Genomic DNA, 14,477 nt, shown 5'->3' with positions numbered 1-14,477 from the left:
CTCACAAGATTTGAAAGATAACAAATGCTTAGAAAAATCGTGGAACTTCTTTCAAATGATCAAAAAGTATCTTTGAGTAACTGAACCATATGCTGACTTTTCCACGTCTATAAGCTCCTGATGAGACTAATGTACACGTGTATTTGGGACATCTTTGAAAATACAAACAACAAGTAGGTCTCATAATTGATATGCCACAGCAAACATCTTTAAACATACACAATAGGGGCCGCTAGGTGGCGCAGTGGATAGAGCACCAGCCCTGAAGTCAGGAGGACCTGAGTTCAAATATGACCTCAGACCAAACACTTGACATTTACTAGCTGTGTGACCCTGGGCAAGTCACTTAACCCCAACTGCCCCCCCAAAAAACAAATAAACATACATGACTGACTTAAAGGTGCAGAGAATACAAGGTCTCACAGTGTTTATTGTTTGACAATAAAAAGCATTTGATTCCTGAAAGCTAAATACCACCTTAAAGGCTCTCCTGGAACAAGGTGTATCCCATTGATTGTTAAGATCACGTGAGTATACTTGCAAGTTACATCAAAAACAACTTTGACAAGCCTATGATTGCCAAAATCAAGGAGGCACAAAACAAGCAGATAAATGCTCAGAGATCTTCGATACAGTAACGGAAGAAGTCCAATACACAGGCCACAAGGAGTACTAGTTTTCAAATGTTCCTATTTTCAGTTTATTTTGGGATGACTGCTAAAAACTTTAGAATGGGGTGGGGAACCACAGGTTCCCTTTGGCCTTGAGGCCACACGTGGCCCTCGAGGTCCTCAAGTGTGGCCTCAAGGCCACAGGCTCCCCACCCTTGCTTTAGAACATTTCAAACCTTCCTAAATGACACCCAAAATTAACTCAAAAGGTTTAGTCAAACTATTATTCAGAATATTACATGCAACTGGATGGAAAGCTTACAGAGTTGGTTTAGCAAGACATTTAATAAGAACAGATTGCAGGTGGGCAAAAGCTAAGCCCAGAAAAAAATAGGAGGTTGGACTGCATTTGGTAAACTGCAGAGTGCTTTTAATGACCCCAAGCTTCTCCCTAAACCATCTCTCTATCAATATTCTTCCACTAATAATGTATGTCTGGAAGTCATGGAACACCACAATTAACAGAGAACTGAAGTTGCAGGTCATCCCAAGGGCAATAAAGAGGCATGTTGCGGCCATGAGCCAAATGCAGCATATTACTAATAAAAAAACTGCACAGAAGTGGCACAAAAAGATATCCAAGAGAGAGAGAGATGACCAGAAAGGAAAGAGGCCTGTCATACAGCAAGAACCAAAGATAACTGTGTGCTCTACCAGCACCCACACAGTGTCTGGAAACCTAAAAGAATGCCCAAGCAGACTGGGTAGAGCCCTATGGAGGGTTTACAGTAAGACATGAACATGAATAGCACAGGATGAATGAGAAGGCAGGGATGCATTGCAATCTACATCTTTGAAGGAATTAACATTCTTTTTTTTTTTTTTTGGCTAGGCAATGGGGTTAAGTGACTTGCCCAGGGTCACACAGCTAGTAAGTGTTTTGTGTCTGAGGCAGAATTTGAACTCAGGTCCTCTTGAATTCAGGGCCAGTGCTCTATCCACTGCGCCACCTAGCTGCCCCTGAAGGAATTATGCAGACATAATATATGAGACCCATTGAATGACTGAAGAACATGAAAGTATACAGGATGACAATTCACTCAGGAATAACTTCTTAAGTATAAATTAGTTTTAAGTTTATTTCTTTGTGTTTCCTAGTACTATTTTACCTAGACCAGACCCCTAGTCTGAAAAAATGCTTTCTGTGTGTAACTACAGTATTTAAAAAGTCAAAATTTACACAAGGATTGTGCATCTGTGTTTAGGAGTCCCGAGAGTACCTATGCAGGGGGGTGGAGTGGTAGCACATAAAAAACTTAAATATGACATGGTGCCATCGTGATTATTCTCTGGGATAATAATCTCACACTTCTACTCATATCCATTGTTTTCAGAACCTGCTACCTCTATCTCCTTTGCTTCCAATCTTTTTCAATCCTTGGAAAAAGAGCACTGGTGATCAAAATTGAAGGATGGAGATGGAAAGTAGCAATAGTCACATCCTTATTGTCAGGCAAAAAAACTGACAGTGAAACAAATTTAAGTGAATAAATACAGTAGCCTGAAAATGTCAAGAAGAATAATTCTGTAGTAGATGTAACTATATAAACATGTGTAATATACATATATACATACATGTACTATGTACCGTACGAACTATTCATACCACCAATCCATTCACAACACCTTACAATAAATTAGCACACGATTTTAATATTACCACACTTACCTCTAAGTATGTGCTTTCCATCCTCCAACAGAACAGGCTTCTTAGATACAACATCTTTCACAGCTTGTCTAAGTTTCCTTTGCTCTTTTCGGTATTTCTTGGCAGTACTTTGCTGTTTATATTGTTTATTTTTTAACTTGTTGTCAAGTTTGACTTTACTAGTCTTTAGAAGTTTCCGAAAGCTCGGGGCCCGTTTTTTGCTTTTTCGCTAGAAAACAACAGAACAATTACTACATGCTCAAGTCTATTTAGAGAAGATTGTATTTTTAAGGTTGGACTTTTTTTTCTTTATCTTAAGTAATGGTTTTCATCAGAGCTGTTCTATTTTAAACACCCCATATCTATGGGTTTTCATAGAAAACAGGTAGAGAAAAACAGTATAGCTAGTGGACAGAATTGCAGGGAGTCATCTTCAGGCATTTACTAGGTGTGATCCTGAGCAAATCACGTAACTTCAATAAACCTGAGTTTCCTCATTTATAAAATAGAAATAATAACAGCAGCTTCCTTACAGGGTTGTTGTGAGTATCAAATGAGGGAATGAATAAAAAGAATTTTTGCAAACTTTATAGCACAATGTAAATACAATTCAGTGAAGGATAAGTGCCTTGGAATGGCACCTAAAACACTCAGAGACCATATCTACAGCCCCCTTCCCCCCTTTCATCTTTCTCCTTTCCCTTAAACCTAACAAGGCAAACACTGTTTAACTCTCCATGTTTTAACACTCAGTAACCAATTACTGATTACTATTCTAACAAATGGCATTTAAATTCATTTTCCAACTTAAACATCACCTCAGGCCTGCACTACTACAATAGAGGGCTAGATATCCCCCTCCCTCAAGTCTCTCCACACTCATCAATCCTCCACTCAGCTGAAAAAGTGAATTTCCTTAAAAATGCAAGTCTGACCATGTCACCCTGATGCTTCCAAAGCAGCTGGGTAGCACAGTGCTAAGAGGGCCGGGCCTGGAAATCAGGAAGACTTGAAATCAAATCCAGCCTGAGCTGGACAAGTCACTTTAACTTCAGCTTGCCTCAATTTCTTCAACCGTGAAGTGAAGATAATAACAGCACACATCTCTCCCAGGGTTGTTTGTCGTCTGAATCAAATCTCCTTCCTCAATACCTGACGTGTAGTAGACATTTAATAAATGCTTGTTTCCTGTATCCCCAGAGCTTAGCACAGCCAGTACTTGGCATGTAGCAGACGCTTAGTAAATGCTTGTTTCACAGAGTCTGGCACATAGCAGGCGCTTAATAAATACTTACTAATTGACCCTCACAACAAGCCTGGGGGGATAAGCCTGTGAAGCAGGAGGCACTGCGCTCATTATCCCCATTTTAAAGATGAGAAAACCAAAGAGCCCCAGACCCTGCCTGCGCCCCAGGCCCAAGGCTCTTGGCCAGTACCCCGAGCTCCTCCTCGCCTACGTTCGCTCAAACAGACCCTGGCCGGACCTCCTCCCCTCCTTGGTAAGCTCCGGAAGCTGCGCCAGGGCCCCAGCTGGTGCTCCCGTCCTTACCGCCTTCATCCTCAGGCCTCTCCGTGGCGCCGTGCGGGGCAGCCTCTCCGGGCTCTTTCCTGAGCGCCGTGGAAAAGGAGCTCAGCACCCCGAAAAACACACGTGGGATCACAAGAGAGGCATCCGACAACCGGAAGTCCCGGCAGCGCGACCTCAGCTCACAACACGCCACTTCCTTCCTGAGGTCTCTCCACAGCCGGAAATTGCGTACGGGATAAGCCGCGCACTTCCGCAACCTGGGAGGGCGGCACACGCCCCCTATAGATGGCAGCCGGCGTAGAGGCCGCGGCATCGGCGGGGGGGGGGGGGGGGGCAGGGTGGAAATGAGACGAGGAGGCGCATGCGCTTGGGCACAGGGGAATCCTCCGCGGCCGGGACATCCCGGAAATACCGTGACTTCTGTTGCTAAGGTCCCGAGGGGGCGGGGCGACCACAGAGGAGGGGCCCGGGCTCCCCACATTCGCGCTTCCGGTTCCTGATGGATGGGATTCCTGCCGGAGGAAGGAAAAGAGAGCGACCCTCCCCCCCCCCAGCAGAATAGCAGAGCCGAGAAGCCCAGTGGTGTCGCCGTCTGAGTGCCCGAGTTCAGAACGGGAGCTCACTACCTGAGGAGCGCGCCCTCGGGACACCGCCCAGGCTTGGCTGGCGCTTCTTCACTCGTGGCATCGTTGGGTTAGGCGGCGGTCAGCCGCAGCCAAACTGGAAGGTCCTGGAAGGGCCGAAGAGGCGTTCTGTTGCATCCGTTTTGTTTTGTGCCTAACGTATTCAGCAAACACTCAGGCAGAGGCTCTTCACCCGGGGCTTGGGGATTTCAGGAGGGCCTTAAGCTTGCACGGCAACAAGTTGCATCGGCATTTCAAGATGAGTGGTTTCAGTATTTCAATGTAATTGACATTTCAGTTTCAGGGTTTCAGTATATGCGTATTTCAATACAGTCTCCTTTTTAATCCGATGTATTTTATGTTATGGGAAGCTCGGTGGCACAGTGGATAGAGCGGTGGGCCTGAAGTCAGAAAGAATCAACCTCCCGAATTAAAATCCAGCCTCAGACACTACTAGCCGTGTGGCCCTGGGCAAGTCGCTTAACCCTGTTTGCCTCAGTTTCCTCATCTGTCAAATGAGCTGGAGAAGGAAATGGCAAACCACTCTAGTATTAGAAAAATATGTCTAATGTTTCATCCACAAGATGCCAGGAAAACGCCAAATGGGGTCATGAAGAGTCTGACACGACTGAACAACAACTACATTTTATGTTATTCATTTAAAAACATTATTTCGAGAAAGGGTTTATAAGCTCCACCAGACTGCCAATGGGGTGCATAACGCACAAAAAAGTTAAGGAGCTGTGTGGAAAACACTGTTTAGAGTGAAAGGGGGAATCCCTGCATTCATAGAGCTTACAATCTAGTAAGGGGAATAAAACACAAATCATTAATACTATGTCTCAAAAGTCTTAGTGTAGTTTTAAACCTTAATAGCTTTAAATAAAATAGCCAAAATAATACTGCATTTAATAAAACTGCATTAAGACTTTTGGAATACCCAGTTAACCTTAGGGTAGAAAAACAAAGTATTAAGTCCAGGGGAAGGATGTTACCAGCTGGAAGGATAAGGGAAGTTTTAGGTAGAGTTTTATTTAAGTGTTGATCTAGAAATAATAAACAGAAGCAAGCTTGATGGGCACTTCCCTAAAGTAGGTTACGAAGTAGTTAGGGAAGAAAGATCAATCTGTTGAAGGGCTTTCCTGAATCCTCCCAGTGCCAGTGCCTTCCCTCACAGTAACCTCCCGCTAACTATTTTTATTATGTAGGGCTGTCACCTACAGGTAGCATGAGGGTGTCTGTGGCATAAAGAGAGACAGAGTAAACATCTCTAGCTTCTTTTCCCCTCACCTCTCTCCGAAGAAAGGAGAAGGAAGAGTTGGGGCCAGAAGCTGAGAAGGAGAGACAGAAAAAGAAAGAGGGGTCTGGAAGAGGCTCCTGAGAGAAGATCTCTCTTCTCCGAATTGCCCCAACTTTGTCACTGGCCTTCATGCAAACTAGGGGCAACGACCCCCACCAATGAGGAGAGAATCCCATAGCAAACGACAGTGTTTGGAGCTCAGGTTATATAACAATTCTTTGCATGTTGTCACCCCTGTTAGCATGTGTGCTCCTTGAAAGAAGGAACCCTATAAATAGAGCACCAGCCCTGGAGTCAGGAGGACCTGAGTCCAAATATGGCCTCTGACACTTGACACTTAACTAGCCGTGTGACCCTGGGCAGGTCACTTAACCCCAATTGCCTTGGCCAAAAAAAAAAAAAAAAGAAAGAAGGAACCCTATTTTTGTCTTTATGTCCTCAGCACTTATCATAGAACTTGGCACATAGCAAGTGCTTAATAAATGCAAATAGATTGACTGACAAAAAGACCATCTTGTGGATGAAACATTAGACATATTTTCCTTGGGTTAATAAAGTTACTAAAACATACATACCCCTTGGCATGCTATATCACTACTATGAGGCTTATACACCTCTTCCCCCCAAAGAGACTGAAAAAAAAGAGGAAAAGATCTACATAAACAAAAATAATTACAGTAGATATTTTCAGGGTAGCTAAAAATTGGAAAGTAAGGGATTATCCTCCTATTGGGGCATGGCTAAACAAATTGTGGTATGTAAATGTAATTGAATATTACTGTGCTATAAGAAATGATGAAATGGATAGTTTCAGAGGAAACTGGGAAGAGCTCTCTGAACTAAAAACAATGATAAAAACGTTATCGAGTATAACAACTTCAGCCTTTAGAATTATGATCAATGCAATGATAAACCACAAGTGCAAAATAATGAAGATGTAACAATCCACTCACTTAAAATACAGAAGCATACATTTTCAGAAGTGGCCAACATGAGAATTTGTTTCGCTTAGCTATGTAGCTATGTTTTTTAGCTTTTTGTTTTGTTTTTTAAATTTACTCAATGTAAGCATGGGGTGGAAACTAGCAGGAAGCTTAAAGGTCATCTAGTCCAGCCCCCTTTTTATGCAGATGAGGGAACAGACCCAGAGAAAGGTTCAGTGATTTCTTGCTAGCAATAGATAAACTGAAAGTGGGTGGGGGACGACAGTGTATTTCAGTAAGAGGATTTGCTATTCGTTGCAAAGGGTCTTGAATCAAAACCAAGTGTATCTATCCACCTACCTACCTCTCTATATCTTAAAGATTGCTTTCTACCTACTAAATATTATCCTGAGGGAAGGGAAACAAAAGATGCACAAAGAGTGTTTCTTGTTTATACACTTAGATATGTATATAGGTAGAGGAAAAGCATTCTTAATAGTCCTTTTGATAGCAGCAAATCCCCAGTCTCCTCCCCAGGGCCTGGGTACCAGACTCTGCTAGGAGCTCCCAATAGAAGAATGTGCTGAGAAATAAGGAATTACTGTTCTAAGATTCTTTTCACCAAAGCTATTGAGAATTACACTTGAGGGAATAAGACTTAGCAGAGGAAGAGAATATGGGATTAAAACTGCAAGGTTTAGGTTGTCGGACTTTGTGGATCAGATCCCCTTCTTTTCCTCTACCTTACCTGGCAGAAAAATCCTGGTCCTTTCAAAGTTTATACCTTCTCTGAGTGCAAATTTGGGGATATATCCTTTCATGGGCTCCCACATACATATTGCCAAAACCTTTATGTATGGCCTTTAAGCTTCCAGTGCTCATAGTTAAACCAACTCTGAAAGGACAGAATATAGGACAGGTGAAGTTCATCTATTAGGGGAAGGACAAGGAGAGCAGATGGCGATGTTACAGAGGTTTACCCCATTATCGATGAGTTCCCTTTACTAGCCACTGCTGGAATATGGGTTCACTTCACATTGCCACCCAGTCAAGGGTAAAAAGATTAGTGGAGATGGATGCTTCTGTCAAAGATTGTGCTCCTAGGTCCTCTCCTTTGTCTGTATTCCCTTATTCTCCATTGGTACTTCACAGTAACTATTGGAGACTAGCACAAACTGATAGATCAAGTTTACAAATTTTACTGTAATAAAGAATCTCAGGATACAAAAATCTCTCTAATTTGAACAGATATGTCCTTAGAATTTTTATTTTTTTGTAATAGCTCATATTTACATTGTGCTTTAAGATTTACAAATTGTTTTACATACATTATCTCATTTAGTATACTGAAGGAAATATAGCAATTGGTTGCTAGGGAATAGATTCCCCAGTAGGATAAAGATCTTTTTCAGCCTTCTACATCCAGCATATGTGATTTGATGGCAGTGATTGGCATCATAGGAATAGAAAGGATTTGAAAGGAATTTTCCCAAAGTTAAAGCTTAGACTATCAGACTGGGGAAAGAAATGGAGTTCATAAGAATGAATTAAATGCCTAAGGATTTTTCTGGATATCAGGATGGATGTGTGTAGCTGGCTGGAGTCTGCATCTTAAAAGAGCTGAAATACATGAGGCTGTTAACTTTCACAGTTAAGATTCTTGTAGTTATGGTACTAGCTCAGTGAAGAAGCCATATAATATAGCAAAAGACCAATAGCATGCTGGTACACCAGAAGATATGGGCAACTCTGCAGCCCAAGTGGCGTGAGTTGCATCCAACAGATGTTTCTGGCCATGCATGTTCTTTATTTGTATGCCCTTCCATGCAATATTCCCTGGTGCACACTCCCAATTCATATGCCTTTCTATCCACATTCCCTGGCCATGCTTCTGCCTCATATCTCTTCCATGTGTGCTTCCTGGCCATAAATATTCCCTGTACCCAGTTCCCCACTAGAGTTCCTACTGCATTTATGGGAGATTTTTCTAGTCATTTGTCTTACTTTGCTGTTTAATTAAGTCTCTTGCTTTGAACTAATGTGACTTCTGATAGATTGGTAAAAGAAATATGGTTTAGAGTGTATGCTGATCTTTAAAGTACCCTGAACCAAGGGTAGATTTCAGGGCACCCTCATATGAGGGGGCCCACACTGCTACATTACAAAACAATAAATTTATTTACATACAGAATGTTTATCCTGCCAGGGAAAGGAGATAACAGGTAGAGAAAGGATAGAAGGATTTCTCAGTAAATATTTACTGAAGTGGAGACTTAGAGCAGCAGAGTACAGGCTCTCTCCGTGGTTCCCCAGTGTTCTTAGGTACCCTCTCCATTGATACCATTGATGAACCTCTGCCTTGGCCTAAAACTGTCCTGTGACCTAACAAACCAAGCCAACAAGCCTCCCATTACCACTACTATCACCACCGTGTTTTAAAAAGAGTCCCAAGATATCCTTGGGGCCCAGCTGACCCTGGTCCAAAAATTGGTCTAGGGAATGCAATTCAGCATCAGCCTAGGACCCGCTAACACTACAAGAAGGAATATTATAATGCCCAGGAACAGGCTCAGGGAGGGAGACCAGGGTGAGGAAGAAAGAAAGTAGACAGAGAATACCCAGTCATGGGTAAGAAGATTACAGACTGGCAGAAGTCAAAAAGGCCAGGGAAGACAGCAGACATCAGGCCCAGCTATCCCTTGCAATTCTGCCTCCTGCTGAATGGCCTCTGAGGTATCCAGCACCGGTAGTCCACCAGAGGACGAGAAGTTAGAACTAAGCCTTCCAGGTCGTCACACACACGGCCCCAGTGCAAGAGGTTGCTGGATCTGTCCACCACATAGAGCGGTGGTATTCAGCAATACAGTTGTCTCCTTGTGGTACGGATGGCCCTGGATTCTCAATAACTGTGCCAGTGGAGCAAACACCAAATAGCAAACAGGCTTCCAGGACGAACCTGGTGACACACCATTTCTATCGTTAGAAGATCAGCTTAGCCAAGCTCAGAGAGGTTTACCACCAGGCTGGCTGCAGGGAGAAGAAATTTCCATTCTCAATAAGTCTTGAGAATCATTCACTAAGTCATAAAGTTGTTACAGTTTGCATTGGAGGAGAGATTACCCGTGCTGACGAAATCACAGATGTTGAAAGCACTGAAGAAATGAGTGGACAATCGTGCTATGCAAACAATTAGCTATGATGAACAATCAGACCAAGCTGACAGGAACAAAGTGTTGAAATTGAACACAATTCCTCTTTTTTCCCTTCATTACCAAACTTGTGGGAAGGGTTATCTATACTTCCTGCCTTTACATCCTCAACATCCACTGACTTCTTCCTGCAAGCTGGTTTCCATCTCCACTATTCTAGTGAAAGCATTATCTCCAGATTCATCACTGATCTCCAAATTGCTGAATTCAATAACCTTTTCTGAGCCCTCATTGTCCTTGGACCTTTCCATGGCACTGAAAAAACAAGGCAGGAAGACAGGAGATAGCATGCACAAAGAAAGTCAAAGAGGTGCTATCACCCTCTTCGGACTCCAGTGGAGGCAGCCTGGGACCCTACATCCACAAGCCCCGGGAGTAATTGTACTCCCCAGGCACTAGCCCTGCTTCCAGCTCAGCTTCCCTACAGCCATCCTTTAAGACAAGAGTTCTTTACCTTTTTGTGTGTCATAGACTCCTTTAGCAGCCTGCTGAAGCCTGTGGACCCATTCTCAGAATGTTTGTTTCCTAATTGGATAATGGAAGAAAATGCTAAATTTTTTAGCTAGGGTTAATGAAAACAAAGATACGATTTTTTCCCATCCAAGTCCGTGGAGTCCCAGAAATCTATCCTCTTAAGGGGCCAGTGAACACCAGGTTAAGAACCCTTGCTTCTAGGAGTACAAATCATGTAGAGACATAGAACCTAGCAACTGCTTCTGTAGGGTACAATAACAGTAGCCACAGCTACTGGAGACCCCCATAAGAAAGTTCTCACCACCAAAGTCCTTGGCACTGTCAAATAGTTCAACATCATAGATGGAAATGGCACTAAAGAAATACATTCCCATTTGCCTTGCTGCTGTACCTGAAGGAACAGCACTAAGTTTTCCCAACTGCCCCACAACTGAAGTCTCCTATGTATGTTGTCTTCTCAGAGACAAGCCCTTTAGGGTAAAGGCCATCTTGTTTTGCTGTTTCTGTCCCCTGGGCTTAACACATTACTCAGCACATAGTACTCACTGAATAAGTGCTTTTTCTTTCTTACATTTATAAGGCCCTGCCTTTCTTCTTGAGATTTTTTTTGTTTTATTTTTGGTGAGGCAATTGGGTTAAGTGACTTGCCCAGGGTCACACAGTAAGTGTCATGTGTCTGATACTGGATTTGAACTCAAGTCCTTCTGACTCCAAGGCAGGAGCTTTATCCACTGCGCCACCTAGCTGCCCCTCTTCCTGAGATTTTAAGCACTTGGTTACACCATATAGACCGTCTATAAAATATCAAGCCAATCGAGGGAGGGAATTCAAGCAAGTAGAGAGGACACAACATTCCTTCTAAATTCATGAGAAGAAGGCACCTAGGTGGAGCAGTGGATAGAGCACAGACCCTGGAATCAGGAGGACCTGAGTTCAAATGTGGCCTCAGACCAGACACTTGACACTAGCAGTGTGACCCTGGGCAAGTCACTTAATTGCCTGCCCCACCCCCCCCAAAAAATAAATTCATGAGAAGGAATCAATTGGGGGGAGCAGAGGCCTTGTCCTTGGTCTTAGACTCTCCTTCCACCCCCCCTTTATCAGAGGAGAACCTTGAAAACATCAGAGTCCAGAGGACTTGGGCCTTCCTATATACTCAACCCAAATCCTAGCATTATACCTAATTAGTGAGTTGGTGCCTTTTGGATGGATTCTCAATCCTGGCTCAGCAGCCAATTGAAGGTTCCTCCTCTTTTTTTTTTTTAATAGTTTTCCCCTCCAATTATATGTAAAGACAATTTTTAGCATTCATTTTTTCACAAGATTTTGAGTTCCAAATTTTTCTCCCTCCCTCCCCTCCACTTTACCTAAAATGGTAAGCAATTTGATATAGGTTATATATGTATAATCATGTGAAACATATTTCCATAGTAATCACAGTTATGAAAGAAGAAACCAGGAAAATATAAAGTAAGTGGAAAAAGTATTCTTTGATCTGTATCCAGAGTCCATCAGTTTTTTATCTGGATGTGAATAACATTTTCCATAAGTCCTTTGTAATTGTCTTGAACCATTGTGTTGCTGAGAAGAACTAAATCACTCATAGTTGATCATCACACAGTGTTGCCAATACTGTGTAAAATATTTTCCTGGTTCTCATTTCACTTTCCATCAGATGATACAAGTCTTTCCAGGTTTTTCTGAAATCTGCCTGCTCATCATTTCTTATTGCATAATAATATTCCATTACATTTGTATATCATAGCTTGTTCAACTATTCCTCAGTTGTTGGGCATCCTCTCAATTTCCAATATTTTGCCACCATGAAAACAGCTGCTACAAATATTTTTGTACATCTGGGTCCTTTTCCCTTTTTTATGATCTTTTTGGGATACAGACCTAGTAGTGGTATTGCTGGATCAAAGGATGTGCACAGTTTATTTGCTGAAACATTCCTCTTCTTTATGTGGTAAAGGGACCAGGAACAGCCAGCAAACCTGCTGGTACACTGAATTAAGGAGGAGGGACCTCCCATTTTGCATCATTAAGCCTTTCCAGAAGCTGGTTCTCTTCTTGTATGTGGGCTGGCGGGAGACAGCAAAAGCTGCACTTGCTAAAATAGAGGACTTCTTTGGCCAGACCCCTGTTACACTTGGAAGTTGATAGCAGTGTCTGCAAAATGAATTCAGATTCAAAGCTCTATAAAAACCCCAGCAGAAAAGCTCCATCATACCTAAGGAGAACATCTTTTAAAGATTCCATTAAAGGGATTTCTAGGAGCTGTGATTTACCCCTTTGCCACATGAACTCTCTAACCTTGAGTACAGGGAAAGTGGACTCTGTATATACTTGTAGAGGAGTATGTCATAGACTTTGGGGGGATATTTTATACCAACTATTCAAATTATATCACCTTAGTCAATATCTCTCTATAAAAGCAAATTAAATATAGCTAATTGAGTTCAACTTCAAGAAGGGCATTTTTGACCCAGAACAAAGTAGGCATTTTCATTTCGGACAAAGCAGGAAGTCTTTTACTTCCTCAGTAATCAGGGTGTTCTAGAAAGAGGAATTAAAAAAAAAAAAAGAGCAGGCAAATTCTTGTTTGGTCCTAGGGTAAAATAAGAGGCAGAACTAGGAAGTGAAACTTAAGGCAACTGTTAAAAAAAAAGTGTGATGAATATGTTTTAATTATTTTTCATTTCTCCTGGAGCCTAACATAGTTCAATATACATAGTAAACCTTTAATAAATGATTGCTGAGTGATCAAATCAATTTAATTTCTAAGCCCTACAAACATTTATTTAAGGTAATACTATGTTAGGCAGTGCCCTAGGTGCTGTAAACACAAAGATGAAAAATGGCTGGGTTGTTGCCCTCAGGGAGCTTGCAGTTTAATGGGATAAAACATCATGTAAACATGTAAGTACAATAAAGGAAGAATGGAGTGAAGCACATTAGCTATCAAGATAAAATTCTATAAGAAATGTTGAAGAAGGGGAGAATACTAATTTGGGGAGGGATCAGGGAAGGCTTAATGAGGTAGAGGACATATGAGCTAGACTTTGAAGGAAGAGAATGATTTCAGCAGGAGGCCAAGATTGTAGTGTAGTTACATAGATTTAAAACAGGATAATTCATTGGACACATAGAGTAATGGCTTGAAATTAATCTTAAAAGGAAGTGTCTCATAGGGGCTCTGATTTCAGCTCTTTCCTGTTTAACATTTTATCAGTAATTTGGGTAATGGCATAGGTGGCATGCATATCATCTTTTAAATGTGATAAAGAGTTAGAAAGGACTCAGCATCTTTGTATTAAAAATGAGGGGGTTAACTAGATGACCCTCCCAAGTGTAATAGCGGTCTGACCAAAGGAGCCCTCTCCTCAGTGTATTCAGTTTAAGCTCTGTTGCCACGTGTAAGAGGAGAACCAGCTTCTGGAGAGGCTTAATGATATGTAATGGGAGGACCCTGCTCCCCAATTCAGTGCACGGGCAGGTATGCATTACCACTTGAAGAAGATGAACCTTTCATTTGGCTGGTGAGCTAGGCCTGAAAATGCATCCAATAGACACTAACTGACTAGGGTATTTTTCTTTCTCCTGCCTGGCTCTTTTGGAGTGAGAAGAGGCATGCTCTGAATTGGGAAGCAGGACCCTTCCATTAAACAGCATCTCATCTTTCCAGAAGCCTCTTCCATGTGGGCTGACAGCAGTCAGAGCACATTGTGCTTGATCCAAGGAATTGGTCAGTGTTATATTACAGAATTTTGATCATATAATCAATCTAGTAAAACGAAATTTAATAATTTAATCTAGTATGAAAAATTAATAATAGAAATAAATATAAGTCTTACAACTTGAGTTAAAAAACCCAAGTTACCAAGGCAGCTAGGTGGTGCAATGAGCAGAGTGCCAAACTTGGAGTAAAGAAATCCTGAGTTCAAATCCTGTCTCAAAAGTTTTCAAGTTATGTGATCTAATGCAAATCTCCCCTGCTAGACCTCAGTTTCCTCGTCTGTAAAATGGGAATAATAGCATCTATCTCATAGGGTTGTTATGAAGATCAAATGAGATAACATAGGTAAAGAGTTTTGCAAA

At 42.0% G+C, this 14,477-nt stretch overlaps 1 protein-coding gene across 2 annotated transcripts in view; it reads right to left on the bottom strand.

The window, feature by feature from the left end:
• LOC114034142 (nucleolar complex protein 3 homolog) overlaps positions 1 to 4,032 on the bottom strand; it is a 42,235-nt gene extending 38,203 nt beyond the window's left edge. For both annotated transcript variants that reach the window (XM_027849745.1, XM_027849746.1), the window contains exons 1-2: positions 3,869 to 4,032; positions 2,341 to 2,548 (exon numbers count right to left, since the gene is read on the bottom strand). In XM_027849745.1, the coding sequence (XP_027705546.1) occupies positions 2,341 to 2,548; positions 3,869 to 3,877 (217 nt within the window). In that variant the 5' untranslated portion in view covers positions 3,878 to 4,032. The remainder of the gene's footprint in view (positions 1 to 2,340; positions 2,549 to 3,868) is intronic.
• Between the last annotated feature and the right edge of the window lie 10,445 nt (positions 4,033 to 14,477).

This window comes from Vombatus ursinus, unplaced genomic scaffold (assembly GCF_900497805.2).
Source record: "Vombatus ursinus unplaced genomic scaffold, bare-nosed wombat genome assembly UNPS02008216.1, whole genome shotgun sequence".
Lineage (NCBI taxonomy): Eukaryota > Metazoa > Chordata > Mammalia > Diprotodontia > Vombatidae > Vombatus > Vombatus ursinus.
The sequence above is the reverse complement of the archived record's forward strand: the minus strand, read 5'-3'. Positions and strand labels throughout refer to the sequence as shown.